Source organism: Limulus polyphemus, unplaced genomic scaffold (assembly GCF_000517525.1).
Source record: "Limulus polyphemus unplaced genomic scaffold, Limulus_polyphemus-2.1.2 Scaffold6875, whole genome shotgun sequence".
Lineage (NCBI taxonomy): Eukaryota > Metazoa > Arthropoda > Merostomata > Xiphosura > Limulidae > Limulus > Limulus polyphemus.
The window spans coordinates 32,334-43,891 of record NW_013672485.1 but is presented as its reverse complement, the minus strand read 5'-3'; the positions used below and the strand labels follow the sequence as shown (position 1 = coordinate 43,891).

The following is an 11,558-nucleotide window of genomic DNA, read 5'->3' as shown; positions in this document are numbered from 1 at the left end:
GGTAGTAGTCTCAGTTTAGAATCAACTGCACATCAGGTAAAACCTTTCCCTAAAAACATCTATTAGTTCTCGTATAACCGATTTTTATACAGTTCATTACGGTGAGGTCCATATAATGCATCTTATCGATTGATTATAATTCTTGTTTACAGTTTTTGCATGACTCATAGGCTATTACGGGCCCTGTAAAAAATAAATTCGTGAACTCTGAAAAACTTAAATAGTTTAAAAAATATATTTTTAAATAATACAGTTTACATATTTCTAAGCAAAGAAGAGTACGTTATAATATGTCAACCACACTACATCTGCAATATTCAGTGACGGCGACTTGTTGATTGTTCGTGTAAGATAAAAAGAAGATTTTAGTTTCTCAACTTCTTCTTTAAGTTGAATTCTTTTTCATATTTAATTTATATGGCGTATAAAGTCATTTATAAAATACTGTTCTTATTGAGCCTCTATCGTTTTATTATTATTTCTTTCCCGTGACAAACAAATCATTTTACCAGCCATTGGACGGATCAGTAGGTCCAATGTTCGATTCGAAGATAATTCTGCCCTAATTTTAGGGTCTCTGACCTGGTCATTTATCAAATGGATCGCAGAAGGTACCGTTCACTTTGAAAGTACCAAATTTTCATTCACAAATGATATATATAAAGTCAGTTTAATAACGTTATCACAGACGCAAATTTAATGGCTGATATACAAGTGCAAGAACTATTTGTCCAAAGAAGTTTATTTGTTTGGAATTTCGGGCAAAACTACTCGTGGGCTACCTACGATAAACATCTCTGATTTAGCAGTCATAGACTAGAAGGAAGGCAGCTAATCAACTCCACTCACTGCCAATTTTTGTGCTAGTCTTTTTCAGTTAATAGTGGAATTGACCGTCATATTATAGCGACCCCACTGATGAAAGGGCTTGTTTGGGGACAGGATTCGAACCCACAAACCCCAGATTGTTAGTCCAGGGACCTAATCATCAGGCTTCAAAATAACAGAGGGAATAATATTTTCTTTTTTAAAGTGCAAAGCTGTACAATGGACTACCCGTGTTGTGACCACTGCAGGAATTGAACCTCAAATTTTAGCTTTATAAACCTTCAAACTTACCACTGAACCATTGGGGGTGGGCAGGGAACATTGCATAACAACAGTTTGTGAGAACTGTTTATGAATGAAAAAAAATTTATTTTTTTTAATTTTTTGTGTGAGCTCTTGAAGTAGGACATGCAGCAATATACGACATTAACTATAATATAGATGTAGAGAAACAGAAATAACTTGATATTTATCTTTATGTGAATATTAAGTAAAATTGCAATTTAGCACTAAAGGAAACTGTTAGGGCACTCGATTTGCAATCTGCGAGCTGCAAGATTGAAGCTCGGTAACGAAAATGCTCGCACTTTCTGCTGTGGGGTATTTATAATGTTATGGTCGATCCTACTATTCACTGGTAATAGCAGTAGATCAAGACCAAAGATATAGAAAACTATTTTGTCAACAGGCTTATTCACACAGTGGATGTTTCGGAATCTAAAAGTTCCAGCATCAGCATACACCGAAATAAAAACAGTAACTGAGAAACATTAATGGTAATATAAAAAAGAAAGAATAAACAATGTTGCAATATCAAATCATAAAATAATAATTAGAACCGATTTAATAGGAAAGAGCTAACTGCACTGTTTAACTGAGACATGAAAATAACTAGAGCACTAAACTCCTTAAACTCTGTAAGTCATACTGCCTCAGAGGCTTTGACCCCAATCATTTAATTTTTAGTTTTAACTCCATCCAATGACACTGCAAAATTGCTCCAGCAAAAGGGCTCAACTTTACATTATCACTCTCAAAATTGAAGTATGTTGACTATTTGTACCTTTTTGAAACTACATACAAGTATCTGAAATCATTTCTTATTTTTCACAAACCTGAAGAACAACACAAAATTAAATTTAAAACTATATTTAAGAAATTTTGCCCTGTCCTTTTTTTATAACTTCAATATTTGTAAATCTATTTCTTCCCTCTAATGAAGAAATTGCTGCTCTAAAAGACTTGTCCCAACAACCTAATATCATTATCACCTGTCCAGACAAGGCCAATGGTATTATTTTGAATAAAGATAACTATACCAATAAAATGATCACCATTCCCAGTGATCAGATAAGGTTTAAACCTGCTAACATGAACTGTCTCACACTCACTATTCAACATGAAAAACTTATTCAACACACACTCAGAAGCTTAAAAAAACAACTAAATTTCAGAGTCTATTTATATTAACTTTAACCCCATGGTTCTAGACCTGGTATTCTATATGACCTATCAAAAGTGTTTCAAGTAACTCCTCCTTAACCTATTTTTTATTCTCAACTCCCATTCCTAGTCTGACAAAAAAAAAATTATTCTCATCCTCATAACACTTACCATTAATGAACTTACTGATAACAGTTCCTTTGACTTTGCTCAATAAATTAACTCTCAACTTTCTCTTCCTAACTACTTTGACATTACTTCTCTTTTCATTAAAATTCCTATTTTGAAAACTACTGACACCTGTCTCATGACCGTTTTTTTTTTTCTTCAAGAAAATACTACACAGGTTAACGGTTAAACATCATCTTAACTTTTCGTCACACAAATGCACTTTCTCTTTTACAAAAAACTCTTTGACCAGATTGACATGTTGCTATGGAGTCACCACTTGGCCTGACTACAGATAATAATTTTCTTTACCAATCTGAATGTAGATGCTTAAGCATCTGTCCCAACTTCAGATCTGTCTTCTATAAATGGTATGTAGATGAAAAGTTTAGTCGGAAAGAATTTACGGAAAATTAACTAATGAACAGAGACGTAACAATATCATAAGTTACAAGCATCTATGGTACCAAGTAGCAAAATTTAAGTGTCTTGGGGGGAGATTTGACTTATATTATAGTCTTGTCAGTTTTTAAACATAAATTCTTAAAAATCAAAAGTTACAAACATCATTGCTTTTAAGTGTCACAGCTGCACTCACCACAAGTTTTATGGATTTTGATTACCAGGCAGGCTATCCAGGAATTAGTGAGACTTTTGTATATACAATATGCTGCAGATTCAGTAACACCATCTCACCTGCAGTATTATGAGAGTATACTTTTTTTTTCTAAAATTGATAAGACACTACTGCAAGCAGTTACAGCCTTGTGTACCACCCCTTAATATTATTGCCATAGATCCACAACCCCTAGATATAGACAAGTTTTAAACAGAAACATTAACTCAAAGCTCATTATCAAGTCAGTGTTTAAACTGAAAATATGTAACTAACAACCATTGAAGTTTGTTTTTGAAAAGAAACAAATCTGAGAAAAAAACACTTTGCTAAAAATTAAAAAAAAATTGCTTGGTTGTAATCTTTTTATCCATGGTTCAAAAATCTTTAGTTTGTTCTGCAGGTTTAACTATTACTATAAAACATCCATAAATATATATAATCTCATTTTAACCATTATCAAATAAACTAGATTTAAGTACAGTAACAGTTCATAATAAGGATCACCCATTGGTTTTTTTTTATTATTATAATATAACATTGTTCCATCAGCCTACAGCAGAAATGGCTGTGAGTATTGTAATAAAACCTAGGCAATATTACTAAATGCAATCATTGTGCAGGGTACCTTTTAAGTGTATTTGACTATCCAGTAATTTTAACACAGTCTGTGGTTTATATGAAGCCTCATAATCTACTACATTATGCATATGTATATAGCTGCGTGCAGGCTGTGGATGTAATTTAATGTATATATGGCAGACATTACACATGTACCATAGCAGTTATTGACTCACTGTTGCAATTGTATTGATGTTGTGTATCATTTGTTTATGTATAGGGTTCTTGCCCTTTCAGACATGATGCTGCTGACAGGATCACAGTTTTATGTTGTTTTTTTTTTATCATTGCATGATCGATTTTGACCATGTTACACAAATGTTTAAAACATTACACAAACATCTAAGCTGTCTCCTACAACAGAAACTTTAAGCCGTAGTTTAAAAGATTGCACCAAGCTCAGTTTCGAGCATCAGATTGGCAATCACGGTGACGGCTGATAACAAGTGTTGAATTATAGCCAACACTGCATGTTTGAAAATTTTATAGATACTGCAGATAGAGTAGCCATCCTTGAAGCTGACTATAAGAAGTGGCAAGAATCGTGGAAGCAGGAGATGGCACTTCTAGGCAAAATTGAGGAAGAAATTTTGTATCTATATATTTTATTTAGAAAATATTTAGTTTCAGATAAATTGTGTGGCAGTAACAGCCCACCAGATCTTAAAGTCGAAGAAGTGTCATGACCCAAACATGTTAATTAACAAATCTGAATTGATTATATCACTATCTTTCTTTCCCTTGTAGTGTGTGCAGAATATCACTCAAAGGAAATATGGTCAGCTGCAGCAAAACCCTGACTGACTATATTATGGCCAGAAGAGAGGAGGAAGAGGAAGGGGGAAATATAACAACTATAAGAAAGATTCAAAATACTTATTTGTATACATAACCTATTATATTATGACACATTCTCTTATATTTACATTGAATAGATATGGCTGTACAACTTAAAAAAAACAACTACAAAGCCTGCATGTACATATATATATATATATTGTTGACATTATTTCCCAAAGCTACAAATCCTTAATTTGACTCTCCTAAATATCACAGCTTTTAGACATGGAGTCAAAATAGGGATTCGCAACTTGAGGAAATAATGTCAATACTATGTCTCAAGCCATAAACTTGTGTAATTTTTTTTTGCAACTGCATTTTTATTTTAAGCTACTTATCTTGTTTCTGTAATTTGTTGAAGATCCCCGTTTCCCTTAAAGTCAACAATTTTTAATAATCTTGTTATAATAGGCTTCAAAGATATCTAAGTTAAATAAAAAACTGTCATGCCTGAACATAAAGTTATGGCAGACTACATACATGATTCGTAGAAGCATCATGCTAATATGAATTAACTTCACTCTCATAGCAAGTGTATGGTTAAGAATATCAAATTCATGACTAATAAATCTATCCTATGGTGTTCCAAGTGTCAAATAAAACATAGTAACTGAAATAATATGGTAAAGGTGTATATTTTATTACATTTGAAATCAGTTTAATCCAGGCAGTCTGGACTTAGCAGTAATGACTGACTCGTTGTGGGTGAAGGCAAAGGAAAAGTAATAAGATTTGAAAGTTGGATTGTAATTTTGTTAGGGCTTATATAATTTTAATTACAAAACTTATTAAACTTTTTGTCCCTCAATTTTTACCTTCCACACCTTTTTTTTTAACTTTCTAACAAATTTGACAGAGCTTTATTACATTGTCATAAACTATGACAGTTTTTTTGCAATTTCAACAAAAAACAAGTTTCAATACTACAGCTATAATTGTTAAAGCAGCAAACTACAATATTAGAATTCAGCAACTAAATATTTCTCTCTTTGGCTTTGACATCAGATAATTTACAGACTAAAATAACAATATATCTACAATATTTTCAACTCTTTAAATAATATAATGTGTATGCAACTTTCACTCACATAACTTAAAACTACACCACATGAGAAAAGACAGACTTACATGTTCCCTACAGATGTTTTTACTCAAACCAAAAGTATTTAACAATTTGGAGTATGGTTTGGAGATATGTTTCATTTACACATCATGCTAAAAATATGGACAAAGGACTCATCTTGATTTAAACAAAGATATTTTTCATAAATGTTTAAATAATTCTTATAAAAATATTCAGCCAAATTTTGCAGTTTTTATAATTTCTAAAAGATAAATTATTGATTCAAAAATGCAAAAAAAAGTGACTCCATTCTACATAATTACACGACCTGAGTTTTCTGTCCATTACTATTTTCCCCAACAATATTTTCTTATATTTTGACATTGATGATAAAGTCTTATATATGGGATAAAAGTACTAAGAAACTCAGACATTTCAACAAATGCAAGTTAAAATCCGGTGCCTGCCTTCCTGAATTTTATCCAAATTAACCCTGCACACTAATAATACAAAGATGAATGACATACACTGTATATTCTGAAAGCAACTTTATGATATTACAGTCTAAAAATTACTAAGTGCCAAATTATAAAATATAAATATCTCGATCTTGTACATCACAAATATCCAAGTTTAAAAACTGATTATAAATCACTGGTGTCAATGAAAATATAAAATGTAGATAATTATTTCTTAATTAAATTTATTGCTAAAAAGAATATATTATACACGTACACCAGAAATATTCCAGAATTTCTAAGAATTTATTTTTTTAAGAATATTTGTCATGGACAACAAATTAAATTTTAATCACTAACATTCAAAGATTTAAAAAAATTAGTTCATACACTAAAGTGAAAGAAATGCTAGTGTTTTAAATCAAATATTTCAATTAACAGTGGTTCAACATCTTTTGGATTTACATCCAAAAATATTCTAACGTGATTTTCATTTAAAAGGTGAAGTTCTTCAAGTTTTGAAATCAGCATGAGGTAGGAAGAACGAGCTTCCCATTCTGAATAGATTGTATGTAGATATCTCTGTAGAAGGTAATAATAACTCTCTTGTTCAAAGCGTATCACATTCTTGTGAACAATATTTGGTCGTTCAGGAGTGAATAGAGTGATAGCACTTAGAATCAACATAATATTCTCATTGGATCGCCACAAAGGATCAAAAGAATTGATAAATCTCTTATGTTCTTCATAAATGTTTCCTCTTGCTTCCTTTAAAATATCCACCTTGATTGACACTGTTTGTGGACCTTGCCAACAGTCTTTCTCTGGATCATAAGTCATCACAGATCGCAGTAGCATGAGTTCTGTACAACCTCCCTTTAACAGGGAAATCTGGTCTTCCTGACATAAAGTTTTGAAACTATAGATGCGTTTTGACATCTTGATGAGCCGACGAATTGCATGATCAGTCATGTTTATAACATCTAAAAGGCTTGGATCTGGATTTCCATAAGATAATGGCATTTTAAGAACTTCATTTGCTATAATAAGCTCAGTCAGTTTTGCTTTTTCTGCTTCAGTCAATTTTTCCTCACAGTAATCTTGACTTTGAAGTGGGATATCATCAAACTCAACTTTAACAGCTAAGTCAATGACTGACCGTGGAATGATGCTGTCATCCTTTTTACTTTGATTGCTGAAATGTGATGGATTCAAATCTGATGAAATTTTGTAATAATCAAGTGAATCAGGAATGAATGGGTCAAAAGAACCATTCAACCTAGAAGCTCTGCTAGACTGTATGTCAGTATGTACAGTGGAGCTACTCACATGTGATTCATCTACTCCATTTTCCAACAAAGAAGTTGGGAGCTTAGGAACTGATGAGGGTGGATTAGAGTTAATTAAAGCTGAAAGTGTTGACTGCTTTTTTGAGTTAGTCTTCACTAAACTAGGTGACAAGTCTGAGCCCAAGGAATGTTTTGTTTGTTTTTCTTTATCACTGTTGAAAATGATACCACTTTCATCAGAGACTAAAGTAACAGGGATACTATTCTGGTTCAATTCTGAATCAGAAAAAACTCCTGACCCATGCTCACTGGTCAGAGACATCATCTCATTACTGTCACTGCAGGAATCTGCTTGCTTTTCTACAGAATCACCAAACAATAAACTTGCTGGACATGATGGCTCAGGTGTAAAGAGAGTTTTTCTTCTTTTTTTAATTTTAATGAATCGAGCACGGTGCTTACAAAAGTCAGTAATGTTACGAACTTCAACAGGACTATATGAGTGAATTCTTTTAATTGTACTTTCAACACATTTTTTCTTATGACACTGATATGGAACATATCGTTTTTGTCTGTTTTCTTTAATCTTTGCATTTTTCAACTGCTTTTCTTCATCTGTCAAAATCCATTCTTTCTTCATTCCAATCTCTAAACATTTGTTCAGTCGACATCTTTGACAAAATCTTCTGGTTATTACATCCACTTTGCAATCATTATTAAATGGGCATTTAAAATCCTGGAAAATAAAAACAACAATATTATGAAACACTTTCAAAAGTATGAAAGCAAATGTTTGTTTTTAGAAAAACTCATCAAGTAGAAGGTAAGAGACTAAGCTGAAAAGTAAATAGTTGGTACAACTGACTGACAATGAATAAATAGTAACTGAAAAAAATTACAACGAGTTGGTGAGGTTTTATAACAGTTTTTTATATAATGGAACTGTGATATCTAACACTTGAAGGAGGTGGTAGCAGAAGGAATGTTTTTCAAAGCATGCATTTATGGAGCTTGTCTATGTAGGTTGTCACCTAACATTGTTGTAGCCAAGTACTGGTTTATTAGCTTCTTTTGAAAAACAAATGTTACATTACCACCAACTTCCACAGCCTTTTAATATACACACACACACACACACACATATATATATATATATATGATTTACAAAAACTTCTGTTTACATAAGGGTAAGAAGCATTATAAACTCTGATGATCAAGTTTTTGGCAAGACTCAAAAAACAGTGCTCATTAGCAAGTCCTTAAGATAAACTGTGACTGGGTTGTCCATTATTTGGTTAATGATACTCCAAATACTATCTTTGGGCCTAAAAAAGATGTTGGAACAGGAGGCGATTGATGCAAAAGAAAATCTGTTCTGAAAGAATTTAAAGCAACATGAATGGTAACTTCAAACAAAACAACAAACAGTTAATACTATCTGGTAGAACAGGCAAGCTGAGTTAGTTCTGATAAGATGGCAGAAACTAACACACACGTAGGGTCAGGTTTAGACATCACAACTGATAAATATGAAAGCTTAATAACTTGGAATTAACTAGTATTCAAGTTAAGTCAGGATATATTAATTAATGTGCACATGAAAAGAATTACTAGCCTTCAGAACCAGCTGTGATGGTTTCAGTTACTACTTTTTTTTTGCTTCCAATATAAATTTTTTCTGACCATTTACATGTCATAAAAAGCTGATAGCAGTAAATTTTTGCCTTTTGAAAATAAATTTCAGTATACGATTATTAAACATAATAAGTCAAAAAGTCACTCAGTACAAAAAAATAAAAAAGGGGTTCACATACTTATAACAGAGCTATGGGGCCATTTCATTCAAAATTTTACCAAAAGTTTGTCAAGAATCACAATGTATGATATTTGAAAAGAAAACATGCAGAAATAAAACAATCATTCAAACATGACTGTTTAAAACTGAAATGAAATAAACAAATGTATATGAATATATGTTGGTTGAAGAATATTTGTTCAGATATAACATGACAGCACTTTGTAGGTGCATCAAAGGATTCTCCAATCATTCACTTTTATACAGAATGGGGGAGTTATTTGCCTGGGACTTCAGTCCAAATTACTCAATAAACATGGCATCAGCCCAAGAGCACTGTCAGCCATGGATTTTAAGATGAAGCCTAATTCAAGTAGTGACTATCAAATTGGCAAAGCATAGAGAAAGTTTACTCCATCGCAAACACAATCATGCAGATTTGATCGAAGTCTGTGGGTAGCTAAAATACCTCTAAAGTAAACAGGATTTGTGAAGCATTTTGTTTTGAAAATGAAGCCAAATTTAAGTTTCCTTAAGAACAATAATTCATCCCTGTAACAGAACAATCTTACTTTTCATTTAAAGTTAACACAGATGTTCAAGTAAGTTCAAGAACTACTTATGAGGATTTATTTCACTTGAATTCTCAACCATTTTTAAATGAAACATTCCTTAAATAAAAAGGTTTAATGCCAAACAATTCTGAGTATGAAGAGAGAAAAAACACTTAAACTTACTTTGGTTTTTAAGGCATTCCTACGAAAAAAAGCTTTACAAGATTCACATGTAATTGCATTGAAGTTATATCCCATTGCTTTGTCACCACACACTCCACAGATTTTGAAGTTTGCAGCTTTAATATCTTCTGCCATTTTCTTTCACTACATTGTTTCATACACTTCATTTAACTACCTGTATAAATGCAAGAGAACACACACTGTTATATATAGTTGAAGTCCTACGGGATTATTTCTTTACAACCTTTAATTTATCTTAAAATGTGCAACAATTTTTTTTAGTTTTTTTTTTGTAATTGTATGTTTATAACATAAACCAAAGTTCACTGAATGCCACTCACCCAACACATAGGATGGGGAGTTATTTGCTTGGGTCTCGAGTTCAAATTACTCAATCAAAAGGACAACAGTCCCAGAACACTGTCAACCTAAAAACTTAAGATAAAGCCTAAATCAAGGGGAATTTGTTAATATCCTGATTTATTATTTTGGTGCCCAACTAGTACTTATCCCATTCCTAACATTTTCTACACTAAACAGATAATATAACAAACCACTTGTTTACAGTACATATTTAGCTTAGTCTGGTGTGGGACTGGTTAATGTTTGGTGAATTGCAATTTAAGATTACTAAGTTATGAGACTTAAATGAGTATTAAGTATCATTAGGATTAGGAATTTTATCTACTTCGTACTGGAGTACTTGTAGCTCCACATTACAGACTAATGTAAGCAAATGATTCTGGTTTAAGCACCATAATGTCACATTTTATAGCGTATGTATTCTTTTGCACAAGTTATTCAGTCAGCACAGCATGAAACAATTTCAGGGTCATGAGTTCAAACTCAATGATGGGTACCAATATTATATCTAAGATGTTTAAATGTAGCCAAGCATTGAATTTTGAGAATAACCTGTGAGTCCAAAATTCATAAGTTTGTGAAAATATAGAGCCTGTTGTTCAGTTAAAACCACCAATTGTTTGCAAATGCAAAGTAGTGATATCACCATTTCTTTCTGTCAGTTTTGAGCATAGTGTTAAAATCTATACTAATCAACTTAATACTTCCAGGACCACCTGCTTGAATGCTGAGTTAAAATGAGCTACTGACTCGCTCAGTTTTCTCCTTAATGTATTGTTCTTATTAATTTAGTGAGCATTTTTATGATCAACATATTTATCACAATATTATTCAGTATCTATTTATGCCTACTGGCAGCTGTAGTGAATCTTTAAAAACTGACTGGAACACTGTCCCATCATTGCCTATTGGCACTGGCTTTAACCAGGCATTTAAGCTAAATGCACAGAAAAATATAGCAGAAGACCTGTATACATTCTGAAACCAGACCGACAGATGATTATTCCAGATTGTGTTAGGTTGCTTATTTTATGAAAAGAATATATGTAAAAAAATTTGAATTTTTAAAAAAAAATCAATTTTTTCCTGCTGTTTAAATTTTTAAATTGATAATTAAGATAACAGCCTAACATAGCTACATTATTATTTGTGTACTTTCATTGTACTAGTGAAACTTGTTTACTATATTTTTATTTCTGTAAAAGAATATTAAGACACATTTACAAATTTTCAGAGTACTGATATGGCTTTACAAACTGTTTTATACATTATTTAAAACTACCCTTTTGCAGACTTCTATATTACGAGATTATAAACAAATGTAGATCAGTGCACCC

At 32.0% G+C, this 11,558-nt stretch overlaps 1 protein-coding gene across 2 annotated transcripts in view; it reads right to left on the bottom strand.

Moving 5' to 3' along the window:
* Positions 1-3,949: 3,949 nt before the first annotated feature.
* Positions 3,950-11,558, bottom strand: part of LOC106474146 (nuclear hormone receptor HR96-like) — an 11,612-nt gene continuing 4,003 nt past the window's right edge. For both annotated transcript variants that reach the window (XM_013934837.2, XM_022402515.1), the window contains exons 2-3: positions 9,859-10,033; positions 3,950-8,062 (exon numbers count right to left, since the gene is read on the bottom strand). In XM_013934837.2, coding sequence (XP_013790291.1) covers positions 6,446-8,062; positions 9,859-9,993 — 1,752 coding nt within the window. In that variant the 5' untranslated portion in view covers positions 9,994-10,033 and the 3' untranslated portion in view covers positions 3,950-6,445. The remainder of the gene's footprint in view (positions 8,063-9,858; positions 10,034-11,558) is intronic.